Below are 15,055 nucleotides of genomic sequence, written 5' to 3' on the forward strand. Positions count from 1 at the left end.
CCCCGTCACTGGCATTTATGCCACGCTGACACACCCCGTCACTGGCATGTCCCTTTAGGTCATGTGTAGGCGACCTTCGGCACTCCAGATGTTGTGGACCACATCTCCCTCGATGCTTTGCCAGCGTTATGAGAAATGTAGTTGACAACATCTGGAGTGCGGAAGGTTTCCTACTGATCCCGTGTCCCAACGCTGAGAGGTAATTCTGTAAATGTGCCACCACACCCTGGGCCGTCTCCTGCGTGGCGGTCTTTGTGAGTGGCGGTAACCAATATGAATGAATGCGCCATATTGCAGGGCAGCACTGCTCATGTGACCGGTGTCATTAGGTGAATCCCTGGGTTTGGGGGCCCAGCCCTTTAATTCTTGTTGTGATTTCTAACTCCATGTGTTCAGCCATGGCACCCAGTCTCTGTGATGGCTGTTAACCTTCACTTTGGGAGGGGGAGAGGAGGGGGGGGCAGTTAGTGTTTCCTGGGGGCAAAAAACACGCTCGTACCCCAGGCATTGCTGTCACGTGCACGCGCACACTGAGGAAAAAGCAAAAAAAATTAAATAAATAATTAAATATGTTGCCTGGCGCGCACAGCACTGCGCATGCGCCAACCTTCTCCCCAGCGCGGCGCCTGGCGCATCTCTCACGCCGAGCTCTCTCTCTCTCTCTCACTCTGTCGGCGGACCAAAGTCGCTCAGCCAATCCGCAAACACTTAACGCTGATCTTTTCCCGACACCCCGCCCACCTCAGGTAACCCGCCACGCCCCCTTCCACCTCCCTCCACCCTCACTCTGCCGACGCGCGCTCCTTTCCTCCTCCTCGCCGCCGCCGCCGCCACACGCTCTGTCCCCGCGCTTAAAGGGACCGCAGCAGGCGCGCGCGTGCTCGTGTGTGAGAGAGAGAGCGCGAGAGTGCGCGAGACAGCTCGAGAAAGAGAGAGAGTGGGGGGGAGAAAAAGAGACTGCAAGTGACTGCGGCTGCGCGCGCGCAAAAAAAAAAAAAAAAAAAAGAGCGAGCCTGCAGGAGGAAGAGAGCGAGAGAGAGCGGGAGAGGAGGGGAGCTAGCAGCAGCCAGCCAGCCCGGTGAGCATACAGGGCGGAGGGAGACACCGGGGGGAGGGGGCTGGAGCATGGCCGACCGAACCGTGAGACCAGGGGAGCTGGGGGCAGGGGACCCGGGGTGGGGAGGAGGTGAGAGGCCAGGCTGGGGGGGGGAGGGAGACAGGGGGTACATACCCTGGGGGGGGTACATACCCGGGGGTGGCACAGGAGCCCCCCAGATTTTAATATTGGGGTGGGGTTGAGGGGTAAATAATGAAATGGGAGAGAGAGTAGGAAGTGGGGTAACAAGGCCCCCCCCCCCATGAGAGGGACCCCCCATATAAACCCCCTGATCAGGGGCAGGAAATGGGCACCTTGTGAGAGAGACACCCACTATCCAGTGAGGGGAAGGGGGCATCCGGTAAAACATGTGTTGGTGGAGGGGAAATAACTGGAAAGTGGGAGTGGTTGGAGAGAGCCAGGAGAAATAGAGGAGGGGGTCTGGTTATAGATAGGGGAGAGGATGTGTGTTTTGGGGGCTGGGGGTGCAGCAATGTGGGATAGCAAGGAGGGCACCTTGGGAGCAGAGGGGGTAGGGGAGGGGTGCAATGTATCCAGGTATTATGGCACCAACTCTTTAAAATTATTGGGACTTTATAAATGGATGAGGATAGTGCCAAGGTGTCTTGTAAAATGCAGTTCTGGATGTACAGTTACCTGTGTGCCTAGCAATCTTTATATAGGAAACCGCTTACATTGATACATGTGAAGAGTAGCGCTCACAATGCATTGTTTTGATAAGGCATACATTTTTTTTTTTACTTTCACAATACTCCAAGTTTACGGTTGTCTTTTGAAAAGTATAATTAAGCTTGTTGTATATTATTATTTTATGTATTCTGCATACACGGTGTTGCACCTTTGGAAACTTATTGCGTAGCCAAGCAACGCATTTAGAGTGTTTTTTTTTTTTTTTAATGCCTGCCTTCCTTCCGTTCCATGAGATAATTATTGACATTGTGACGTAATTGTATTATAAAATGTATGTGCAACTAGTTCTGCAATTAGAATGTTCTTTGAATGAATTCAGTCTTTACATTGATATGTTATACATGTATACACCATCTCTTCTGATAGGTGAGCGTACCCTCTCTCCTCCATGGAAGCCAACTCCTTCTCAGATCATTGTGATACGGAGCCAAGTAATAACGAGCCTTTGAGTGGAGATCTCCCAACAGACACTAAGGTTGGGGCCACGGAGACTGCCACCGTGAGCAGACGCTCTTTAGGGGACAGAAGAATGGAGTGGGAGGAAAATTCAGTTGATGGTCAAAGTGGAGACACAGTTGCAGACAATCAGGAACCTGAAAAAGAGCCTCAGGATGATGTGGAAGAGGACAGTGATGCAAAAAACGTCAAAAGGGTCTCAAAAGCACTGGCACAAGAGAAGGATTCACATGATGTAGACTCCCCAATTAAAAGCTCTCCTGAAGCTTCACACCCTAGTCCGAAATGTGATGAGGAAGAAGACAAAGACCTCAAAGCAGAGCCATCTGGTGACATAAATAGTTCAAAGAGTCCCAAATCAACACATGCAGAGGAAAATGGTGAAACTAGTCAGAATACTCCTGAAAGTGGTGAAAATGCCAGCAGCCTTCCTGAAGAAAAGGCTGCAGGAGAACCACCCGAGACCCAGGCTGACCCACCACAGCCCAGCCAAACTGCCCCAAGGAGAATGAGGCTTCGACCTTCACTTAAACCCCGTACTTCTACATCCATTGTCATTGACAGCGGTTTGATGTCAGATGCAGGCAAAGAACCACAGGTGAAAGAGGAATCCCCAAAGGATGATTCCTCTACCCCAGGCAAAGATGCTAGAAACGAACCTATGTCCACCACAGGTGTGTGAAATCCCATGACACCCCCACATAATTACTTACCGTAAGCTTTTTTAAATAAGCAGTCTACACCTCAAGGCAATGCAGAGCACGTGCAGACTAGCATCACACTAATTACATGCTTTTTAATATAATGTTAATGTGGGGAACCACGACTAACACTGTTTTTGATATTTCCCTCTGTATGTTCATAAGAGGCAGAGTCCACTTGACCTTATTGAAATCCGGTTAGTTATGGTTCTTAATGGCAATTGGTTACTTGTGAAAACATATAAAAACATAGTATTCATAATCAAAGCATATCTATTTCTATTATCGTTATACTTGTTGCACAATGTACTCTTGATAATACAGAACAAAAAAAAGCTATAATTTAGGGCTACTAAACTAGGGCTTGACAAATTTGCTTTCAATCAAGGAGCCAGCTAAGAAAATTAGGAGCCAGTTTTTTTTTTTTTCCAACATCAAAAATACAATTCTTAAAGTGACCCTATAGTCACCAGAAACACTACAGCTTAATTTATGGACTCTGGTGTCTATAATCTGTCCCTTAAGGTTATTCAATGTAAGCTCTGCTTTTTCAGAGAACAGGCAGTGTTTACCTTGTTGCCTATTAACACCTCTAGTGGCAGTCACTCAAACGGCCACTAAAGTGTCTCCTATCTCAGTGCTGCACAATGTGCAGCACCTCTCTGTGCTGCACAATGTGCAGCACCCACATTCAGCATGGAGGCGGCGCTGAACGTTCCCAATAGAGATGCATTGCTTTAATGCTTCACTATGAGGAGATGTTTATTGGTAATTGATAAACTCCGTTATGGAGGCGGGCCAGCTGCGGCGAGACTGGCACGGCGTTGGAAAAGAGGTGAGTAAAAACTATTCCCATGTGATCGGAGGACAGGCGCACACACTGACTGGCGGACAGGCGCACACACATCCTCTCACACACTCACAAGATATTTGATACACACACAAAGAATCATAGATGCACACAGACAAATACATACACAGACATACATGCATGACAGATAAACACACAGAAAAAAAAAAAGTGAATACATATTTTTAGCCACTCTCCTGTTTCCTACCTTTTGGGCGCAGGAGAGTGGCTTTCCTGGGGTCCAGTGGTACTGGGCACAGCATTAGACATTGGATTTGTGGGGCTGGCTGTGGCTAATGGGAGTGGGCAACTGCTGGTCAAGACTCCTCTCCTCCACCTGTCTCGATATCACGTGCAGCTGACTGTGCGACGGGAGGAAGTGAAGGGATCTGCAATGACTTCCTCCCGGCGCCAAAGCTGCGCAGGAAAACGATTGTGCGGGTGGTCAGATCTGTGAAATGCGGGCGGTCGGGTCTGTGAAATGGGGACAGGCAGTGAACAGAGATGATTTTACCAGGTGTCCTGCTAGCTTGCTAGTGCTCTTGCGGCCTCAGCGCCGAGAGAAAGTAATTACAGATCACTTCCTCCCGGTATACTGGCGCACAGAAAGTTACGCAGGGATTGAAATAGTGAATGGGCTGACCAATACCAGGTGCCAGGGCAAAATTATTAGTAGCCATGGCGACCTGGCGCCTGGGATTTGTCGAGCCCTGTACTAAACCAAATGAAAAATATCCTCACAATTATGTGTTATGGTTATACTCTGAATTTTCGGTAGTAAGGCCATCAATACAGTTGGTGGTTTCTCCCCTTATTTAAATGGACTCTCTAAAATCATAGCTATTACAGCTATTTGTAGTGTTTTATAGTACTATACGTCTGTGTGCCATTCCCTATTTATTTTTGTAGTCACCGTTGGATTTGATTTAGTTCGAGTTGATTTAAGTCACTAGTCAGACTTGATTTAAATCATGATTTTTAAATGTAAAGACTTATTCTTACTGGATGTTATCTTTATGTGCAACCAGGTGACTATTTCATGTTTAGAATATTAACTTTTGAGATTAGTTTTAACATTTTATAGCAGAATTGATCTTGTTTAATATCATTTGACATACACAGATGATGAACTTATGGCAAAGTGCTATCTCTTGTTTAATAGGTTAATCACTCAGGTTTGTAGAACAACTTACATAGTTTTATTTAACTAACACAATAACATATAGCATACATAGTCTTGCATTTGCCTAAACATCAATGTTTAACTGAAGTGGTTAAACAAAATATCTTAAAAAAAAACATAAACTACAATGGTTTTGTCCTGTTACCTGGGTCCATGACATGCACCAGGTCTTCTCCATTGCTGGCTGATCTCGAGTTCTGCACAGTCATTCATTGGCTGAGAGGGAAAGCGAAGTGCTCTCAGCCAATGCATGACCCACTGTGCAGATAATGTTAATTGGCATTAGCCAGCCCGGACCTCTTGTTCCAGGCTGGCTAATAACACACTAATGATGAAGCTGGAGGTGACGTTACACTGCTGACAGCATTAAAAAAAAAAAAAAGTTTCACATGGAAAAGGTGTGGATATAGACTAAGCACCATGAACACATCTAATCACTGAAGTTGTAATGGTGTCTGATTGGAGTAACTCTTTAAGACAGGGTTGTCAAAAACGGATATCCCCAGATGTTGTAGAACTAAAACTCCCCTGATTCTTTGCATGTCTTTAGAATGAAAAAGCGTCATGGAAAGTGTAGTTTTAAACATTTGGGGATCTACCTTTTGGGCACCACTGCTTTAACCCCTTAAGGACTCCCTTTTATTCCAGAAGTTTGGTCCTTAAGGGGTTAAAGGAAAGCTATAGTGCCAGGAAAGCAAACTCGTTTTTGGCACTACAGATTTCCCCTCTGTCAAGGCCCCCTCCCGCAGCGCTGAAGGTGTTAATGCCAACGAGGAAGACCTAATGCGCATGCGCAGAAATGGCCGCGCTCGCATTAAAGGAACACTACAGTCACCTAAATTACCTTAGCTAAATAAAGCAGTTTTAGTGTATAGATCATTCCCCTGCAATTTCACTGCTCAATTCACTGTCATTTAGGAGTTAAATCACTTTGTTTCTGTTTATGCAGCCCTAGCCACACCTCCCCTGGCTATGATTGACAGAGCCTGCATGAAAAAAAAAACTGGTTTCACTTTCAAACAGATGTAATTTACCTTAAATTATTGTATCTCAATCTCTAAATTGAACTTTAATCACATACAGGAGGCTCTTGCAGGGCCTAGCAAGCTACTAACATAGCAGGGGATAAGAAAATCTCAATTAAACAGAACTTGCAATAAAGAAAGCCTAAATAGGGCTCTCTTTACAGGAAGTGTTCATGGAAGGCTGTGCAAGTCACATGCAGGGAGGTGTGACTAGGGTTCATAAACAAAGGGATTTAACTCCTAAATGGCAGAGGATTGAGCAGGGAGGCTGCAGGGGCATGTTCTATACACCAAAACTGCTTCATTAAGCTAAAGTTGTTCAGGTGACTATAGTGTCCCTTTAAGATCTCCCCATAGGAAAGCATTATTCAATGCTTTCCTGAGGGGAAAGGCTGACACTGGAGGTCCTCATGCAGATCGTGAGGACATCCAGCATCTGATAACGGACCAAACATCCGTTTCAATTCCGGAAATCACTCTAGTGGCTGTCAGACAGCCATTAGAGGAGGAGTTAACCCTCAGAGGTAATTTATTGCAGTTTTTATTATTATTTATATAATTACACTTGCAGGGTTAAGGGTGATGGGAGTTTGCACCCAGACTACTTCAATGAGCTGAAGTGGTCTGGGTGCTTACAGTGTCCCTTTAACCCCTTAAGGACCAAACTTCAGGAATAAAAGGGAATCATGACATGTCACACAAGTCATGTGTCCTTAAGGGGTTAAGGTAATGTGTTCATTGTGTGTACATAGATATGCTGAATAACAATGGGATTAAAGGGACACTCCAGGCACCCAGACCACTTCTGCCCATTGGAGTGGTCTTGGTGCCAACTCCCACTACCCTTAACCCTGCAGCTGTAATTATTGCAGTTCTTTATAAACCGCAATAATTACCTTGCAGGGTTAGCTCCTCCTCTAGTGGCTGTCTACTAGACAGCCACTAGAGGGCACTTCCGTGTCTATAGCACAGAAAACCTGTGCTATAGCGTCGCTGGACGTCCTCACGCTGTGTGAGGACCTCCAGCGTTGCTCAATTCCCCATAGGAAAGCATTGCACATTGCCGCGCATGCACATTAGGTCTCCTCTTCCGGCGGGCGGGATCAGTCTCGCCCACCGGCTGACGTAAGGAAGGGGAGGAGCGGCAGCGACCCAAATCCACCGCCGAGGGACAGGGTCTCAAGTAAGTGACTGAATGGGGTTTTCACCCCTTCAGCAACCGGGGATGGGTGGTGGGAGGGAGAGGGAACCTGCAGTGCCAGGTAAACGGATTATTTTCCTGGCACTGGAGAGTCCCTTTAAGTTCTTTTTCTGAATTTTGTTTATTTTATAAGATTGTGCTGTGAAAAAGTGCATTTTATCGCTGCATAGATACATTCAATTAACTTTAATTAATGGAATTAATTTATCAAATTTATTGCAAGAACATTCAGTGTTACAGAAGTAATCCCTATTTCATGTTGAATAACATTTGAACTATGTGTCTTAATGGAGCACTGTAGCATTAGGAATACAAACCTATTCATAGTGCAATAGTGTTCTAGTAACTAGTTGGATAACCGACCCTCCACAAATGGGCAATTTACTTTTTTGCAGTCACACATCCTTCCCGCCACTCATCAATTCTGATTATCTAAACCTAAGGTTCCCAAAAGGTAGAACCCCAGATGTTTAAAACTACAACTTCCATGATGCCTTTTCATTCTAAAAGCATTTTAGAGGGTTGCAAAGCATCAAATGATTTGTAGTTCTACATCTGGGGATCTACCTTTTGGGCACCCCTGAACTAGGCCAATCCAGTGCTTTTCCATAGGAAAGCAGAGGTTGGCTAGTGCGCTTGAGCAGCATATTGCCTGGCTGCACCTATCAGCATCTGCTTAGAGGGATGCTTCTCCATGTGGAGACGCTGAACATCAGACCACAAGTCTCTCTATTGGTTGTCCAAGTGACCGTCATTAGAAGTGGACCTGGGAAGCAATGTAAAAACTAACAAACAAGAGTTACCTGTATCCCAAATCCCTATGCACATTTAAATAGCTGGAATTTTTTTTAGTATCATTCCAATGGTCATTCAAGTGTAAGCTCTCATCTGCCACGACAAAGCAAAACCTCTTAGGTGACTCCTACATAAATTATTTTTTGTCGGAACCAGTTATTTGGCCTACTACTGTAGTCCATTGGAGAAATGATTTAAAAAAAAAAAAGGAAATTAATTCCAGACCCCTGAATAGAAAATAATCTTTTTATAGATTTCTCCCTTCCCACCCCACAAAGATTTATTTTAAATTGTAGATCTTGATCCACAGCCTGCCTCTTTTGCTGCAGTGATAATGTAGAAACTACACTTTTGCTTTATCTAGTGTGATACCCCTCCACCTAGACAGTAATGAGCTCAGAGCATAGGGTAAGCCTTTAAAAAAAAGGATGTTGTTAGAACTGACTACTGCACATTTGCTATGCTTGTTAGTTTAGTTTTTTCGTTTTATATTATGTGCAGAATCATATGTGCATTTCAGACATTTAAATAATACAATGATTACACCACATGTTTTCAAATGATTTGGATCTCAGAATTCCATGTTAGTATTATGTTGGAAATTTTTCTGATTTCAATGAGTTCTTTTGATCAGTTTTTCATTGTCCCTCAGAATTAACTAGATCAGCAGGTTCCATGTTTTCAAAATGTATAGTTCCATCTTTTGCTACAGTTATGAATGAGAGAGCCTCACATTGACTCATGCAGACTGTCGTACTGGTCCTTTAAACCAGAAGGGCACCATTGACTGGGGAATGATGAGCTCCAGTTCACCACTTTGAGTAGCATTGAGGAAGTCTGGTAATGATTGGTACAGTAGACCCTTGTCTAGCGTAATGTAATGCAAAATGTCGCTTTCTTCTTTTATTGAAAAGTTTTGCAGTCTTTCCTGATTTTCTCTTCAGAGTGTTTTCCATCAGATTTATAAATAGCGAATGATAAAAATTAAATTATGCATTTTAACATCTGTTTAGCATCTTAATCGTGTGTTTAAAGGGTGCCGGACCCCTTAAAATCTATTTTTTAATATGATAATCCTTTTATCAAGTTTTGAAAGGAAATAGATGTTTTTAAAATGAAGAAAAAAGCATCCTTAGCCATAGTATATGACCGGATCCGTCAGTCACATATATGCATTTTGGGTCAGACAGATGTCAGCATCCATCCAAATTAACTATAAGATGCTTGATGTTAATGCTGATGATGTCCCCTTCTAACCCAGCCCTGACCTTCTGCAACTATTTAATCACAGACTTCCCAATGGAGCTCAGTGAGAAGAATTGCTGCTCCACTGAGCAAAACAATCAGGAAGTAACAGGATTAGTTATCTGATTGACCACCAGGGGGTGTAACAAGGTTAAGTTATAAAAGTGCCCATTTCTATTGAAATCTGCACTTTGTCATATGGGGGGAAAAAAATACAGTTTACATGACAATGCTTTAGGTGTCTGAAGTGTCCCAGGTATTCAGGGTTTCTTGACTATTGACTCCCTCTATATTATGACTTATAAAACTTGGTGGGTTATTTTGCATACACAGCTGAAGATCAAACTCTTTTCATGCTTAATAAATGTCTGACTTGTGTGTTAAATGAACACTATAGCATAAGGAGGGCATTATACTGTGTGAGGGTTTAAAAGACATTACTTTTCAGTCCTTGCGCTGGTTCCTGCAATGCCGCATTGCCTCTTTGTGCGAGACCATCAGTGTTGATAATCTCAGCCAATCCAATATTTCCCCATAGGGAAACAGTTGGAGGCTAGTGCGCATGTCCGTCAAAATACCGGTCAAATGTTCTGAGTTTGACTCTGTTTAATTTGGGGTTAGCGCCTTTAGCGTTACTAGAGCATGTTAACTCTGCAATGGAAAGATTGATGTATGTACTAAACTGCAGGGTTACAAAGACAGGGGCATGGCCCAAGACCACTTCATTGAGCTTTATAGTATGAATGGTGCCCATTTTAAGGCTGACTTTTCTAAAACTGAAGATATCTTAACTTGTAGATATGGTAGATTTTCCAATGATACCGAATACATTCTGCAGTTCAATGGTTTTCAGCCAGTATACCATGCCTCAGGCCATCAAGAGTTTACACATTGACTTCTGGGCTGTAATAGGCTGTTAACTCGGTAAGAGTGTCTTTGAATATTTTCCTCTCGTTTAAGTGCCCTTTTGTCCAAAAAAGACTGGGAACACAGCTACAGATGATGTTTCTCTAGTGATTTGATCATTACCCAGGTGACAGTTTGTTGAAGCCAAGAATTGAGACCAGTTCCTGGTCTCACATTTAAAACTGACAGAATCGCAAACTTGCATGCTGCCTGATTTTTCTATTGGAATTTCTTATGTCTCACTTGCATGGGCATTTCAGCTCTGACTACCATGTCATTAAATGCATCTAGACCACTTCATCTCAATAAAGTGGTGTGGATGCAGTGGTGCTGTAGTTTTAATCCTTTAATGTAAAACCTAGGCATCTTTGTAAAATACAGGAATATCTAAATGATGGGTTAAACTCTCCTCTAGTGGCTGTCTCCCTGACTGCCACTAGAGGTGCTTTCACCTCTATAAAAGAGTAAAACTTTGTTCTGCAATCAAATTCTGATTCTTCTGTGCACTATAGGTTCCCTTTAATTGGGGGAAAAAATAAATATTGCTTGCAGGAGAACACTGTATTCACCACCAGAACTACAGCTTGATGTAGTGGTTCTAGGGCATTTGGTCAGTCCCTGTAGGGTCAGCACTAAAAACACTGCCTTTTCTGAGAAAATGCAGTCTTTCACTGCTGCCTATGACCACCTCTAGTAATTGTTTGGAAGGTAGCCACTAGAGGGACTTCCTAGGTTCGTCCCAGCAAAGATTGCAAAACTGGTGTTCAGCCTCTCCACACAATGCAGGTCCAGTGGAAGGATGTTGGCCCTGGCCGGCCTGTGTGCGCCGCTTTCTCCCCCGGCCGGCCTGTGTGCGCCGCTTTCTCCCCCGGCCCGCCTGTGTGCGCCGCTTTCTCCCCCGGGAGAAAGCACCGCTAACCCTTTAAGCCTTCACACATTGTTTATCTGGTGCTGATATTCATCAGAGGATTCATAAACTGGTAACTAAAAATAAAGAAGCAAATGTCTGAGATCAGGGTAAGCAGAAAGAGATTAAGTAGAAAAGAAAACAAAATAAACAAGTGCAGGGAGCGATGAGAGAGCACCTGTCTCCTCCGTAGTTCACAATGGAGTATCTCTCTTTAAAATGTGTAACTGTGAATGGTTGAGGATGCACATTGTTGTATTAATATTTCCTGTGTTTATTTTATTTATTTATTTTCCCTTTCAGGCAATGACAAAGGGTCTGGACCATCAAGGGATGCAGCGGTAAGATGCTGGCACACGTTATGGCTTGTGTTTGATTGGATTTGCCCAAAGAAAATGTTTTTTCTCATGGTGTAATTTAAAGGAACACTCTAGTCACCTGAACAACTTTAGCTTAATGAAGCAGTTTTGGTGTATAGAACATGCCCCTGCAGCCTCCCTGCTCAATCATCTGCCATTTAGGAGTTAAATCCCTTTGTTTATGAACCCTAGTCACACCTCCCTGCATGTGACTTGCACAGCCTTCCATAAACACTTCCTGTAAAGAGAGCCCTATTTAAGCTTTCTTTATTGCAAGTTCTGTTTAATTAAGATTTTCTTATCCCCTGCTATGTTAATAGCTTGCTAGACCCTGCAAGAGCCCCCTGTATGTGATTAAAGTTCAATTTAGAGATTGAGATCCAATTATTTAAGGTAAATTACATCTGTTTGAAAGTGAAACCAGTTTTTTTTCATGCAGGCTCTGTCAATCATAGCCAGGGGAGGTGTGGCTAGGGCTGCATAAACAAACACAGTGATTTAACTCCTCAATGACAGTGAATTGAGCAGTGAAATTGCAGGGGAATGATCTTTACACTAAAACTGCTTTATTTAGGTGACTATAGTGTTCCTTTAATGAACTTGTTGCCCATTAAATATCAGTAAGGAGAGAAAAAAAAATATCAACTTGTCTCTAGATTTCATCGCAGTTAGTGGAATCTCCAGCCCCTTTGTTGTGAGACTTATCTGGTGAATGTCCCTCATCTGACTAACTGAATGATTGTTGGATTAAAGTAACACTCTAAGGTTAAAAATAAATAAAAAAAACATCTCTTAGGCAGCCAATTGAGTTGTGGTTTAAGCAAAATGTAAACTTTTCTCTGTGTTTTACAATGCTAGGCAAAACAGACAAGGTTTTTGCACCATAGCCACTTCATTAAGATGCAGTTGTTTTGGTGCTTAGTGTTTTCTTTTAAATAACACTCCAAGCACCATAACCACTACAACTCTCTAATAGATATGGTAACAGGAGTGCCCTGATGCATCACAATTGTAAGCAGTGACACTGTTTTCAAAAGTTTGACCTCCCCTAACTAAAAGAGTTGGAAGTTCTCTGTATGGAGGTGGGGAGCAGCTGCCACTGGTTGTTCAGTTTCCAGTGTGCTATGCGTTCTCACAATGGATGCAAATCATGAATAGATTTAACATTAGCTTGATAATGACGCTACCGGGGTGGAGTTACACCTCCAGCAGCAAATGCTTCATATCGGTATCTGCAGCGCTTCTTACTACATGTCTGTCTCAACAATCTACTTGTCCTGACATATAATAATTACAGATTGTGGCCCCTACATGATATCATGGACATTTACAGGGTTTTTCACTGAAGTCCACATTTTTGTAAATTAAATCTGAATGGAAACACTGAAATTCTCCAAATCAACATTGTCTCCATTATTTTCTTTGGATTTCAGTTGTGAACAGTTTGTGTTTGGTGGCTCCATGTCTGGTTTGTGTTGGCTGTGTATGTGTAAGCCCAAAATACTCTGCCTGGCGCCTGTACCTGCATGTGCTGAGCGTTGGGTGATAAGAAATCACCACCCCTGGTCCTCACAGTGCTCCATAAAAATTGTGCACTTCCATTAAAATTCCTTCATATATTTTTTTCCATTCTGAACGTTTAAACAATAAAGTACTATAGATTCACAAAGATGGCTAGCTTCTACATGGGTGTGTAGCTATTCAATAAAATAAGGGTTTTGACAAACCACTGGAGATGAAGCTGCACATAGTCCCATCCATTGCTAATAATTCTAGTACTCACATTTCCCACAAGGTGCAAGGGTATATTTGACAATGTATCCAAACCTATTGTATGGTTTTTGTTGTTGTTTGTTTTTAAAGGAGCAAAAGAGGAGTGAACGAGCTCGCCGTTCTGAGTCCCTGAGGGTGGAAGGCTTAGCATCAACGGAGAGCAGTAAGTTTTTATAGATCAAGTCACAGATTTGAATTTTTCAAATCATGGCTGATCCTTGTGTAGTAATGCCTAGCTTTGTAACCTTATGTAATTCTCTAAGTGTTTCACATTGTATTTTTATGGGTGTAGAGCTTACACAATATTATCTCATACAGTGCAGATTTCAGATGAGGACTCCGACGCTATGGTGGACGACCCAAATGATGAGGACTTTGTACCCTTTCGCACACGTCGCCCAACACGCATGTCTCTTCGCAATCCAATACCACCACGCCCAGCCAAGCCAACACTCACCAAGATGTCCTGTGCCAATTGCCGCACCCCTTTGCAGAAGGGGCAAACGGCATATCAGCGCAAGGGACTGCCCCAGCTTTTCTGCTCCTCCGCTTGTCTTACCACTTTCTCAAAGAAGCCTCTGGGCAAAAAGATCTGTACCTTCTGTAAGAAGTAGGTTTATTCCAGGTGGTTTAGTCCTAACTTATTTATTTTTATATGCTTATTCTTGTTTTTTGTTTATTTTTAAAAACAAATTGCTAACTTTTTCTTCTGTTCCTTTATCACACATTTGGCCTATATTCCACCCGTTTTCTTTTTTAAATTTCATTGTACACATTTCAGGGATATACGCAATTCCAAAGATTCTGTGGTGGCTCAGACTGGTGCTGCAGGAAATTTTCAAGAGTTCTGCTCCTCTGCTTGCCTGTCCCTCTTCGAGGCACAGCCACGATCCAGCTCCCAGTCATCGTCTGATGTCCCTGATATAATAAAGTGCAGCATCTGTCATAAGAGTGGAGAGGTGAGAATGATCTATAACAGGGCTTAGTAGTCCTATGCTACTAGCCAGGGCTTAAAAGTTACTCGCCACTTCTGTATTCTGAAGGGACGTCCTATGCTATTGACAAGCCCTTGAGGCGGCTCTGTAACTGTCTGGAGTCGTTGCATAAGTTGAGGGTTCCCCACAGAGCCTTCTTTTCCCCACAGCCATCACTGGTGACAAATACTAAGACCAAGTAGTCTCTACTTTATCTCAGCATATCTTTTGTTGTGTTGGAAACAGTCAGTGGGAGTATTTCATAAAGAATTTATATTTATAAAATACTAATTTTGCATGTGTAGTTTACTCCTCAGTGCAAGGTTAGCAGGGGTGAATTTCGACATGCCAGGGCTAAAGTTTCACTTGCCAATAGCTAGTTTCGAGTGGACATTTTGAGCTCTGCTGTCTAGGAAGTGTTATTAAGCATTCGTTGCAAACAGACAGTTTTGCATTAATTAAATTAAGTCTAGACTTTTTTTTTTTTGTAAATCTCTTTTTTATTGAGGCATAAAGTTATGTGGGTACAGAATGTAAAAAGGGAGACAATAAGGTTTCAAACAATACGGGGGTAATACCATGCAATACATATCATCTCTGTACGGTGATAGCCTCATTTTTGTAGATATTATGTTCATTGTTTCTTTTTTTTCAATCAAGACATTTGAAGCTGTGAGACTCGCAGGTCTCCATAATGAATTATATGCAATTTAAATCAACATTAACAGTTCGGGCACGCAGGCCCACATTGCTGTCGGGTTCGCAAATCACTTATGTCAGTTCAGTCGCGTTTCTGGTTGGATAAATAGTCAAGTGTGTGTTAGCTGGTGTCTCCCCCAGTGTCTGTGTGGTTTAGGTGTGTTTGGGAGTCAG

The 15,055-nt window shown here is 43.0% G+C and overlaps 1 protein-coding gene across 5 annotated transcripts in view; it reads left to right on the forward strand.

Moving 5' to 3' along the window:
• The first annotated feature begins 819 nt into the window (after positions 1 to 819).
• ZMYM3 (zinc finger MYM-type containing 3) overlaps positions 820 to 15,055 on the forward strand; it is a 36,996-nt gene continuing 22,760 nt past the window's right edge. For all 5 annotated transcript variants that reach the window (XM_063432755.1, XM_063432756.1, XM_063432757.1 and 2 more), the window contains exons 1-6: positions 820 to 1,078; positions 2,174 to 2,937; positions 11,380 to 11,417; positions 13,299 to 13,371; positions 13,527 to 13,818; positions 13,990 to 14,167. In XM_063432755.1, the coding sequence (XP_063288825.1) occupies positions 2,196 to 2,937; positions 11,380 to 11,417; positions 13,299 to 13,371; positions 13,527 to 13,818; positions 13,990 to 14,167 (1,323 nt within the window). In that variant the 5' untranslated portion in view covers positions 820 to 1,078; positions 2,174 to 2,195. The remainder of the gene's footprint in view (positions 1,079 to 2,173; positions 2,938 to 11,379; positions 11,418 to 13,298; positions 13,372 to 13,526; positions 13,819 to 13,989; positions 14,168 to 15,055) is intronic.

This window comes from Pelobates fuscus, chromosome 9, assembly GCF_036172605.1.
Source record: "Pelobates fuscus isolate aPelFus1 chromosome 9, aPelFus1.pri, whole genome shotgun sequence".
Classification (NCBI taxonomy): Eukaryota; Metazoa; Chordata; class Amphibia; order Anura; family Pelobatidae; genus Pelobates; species Pelobates fuscus.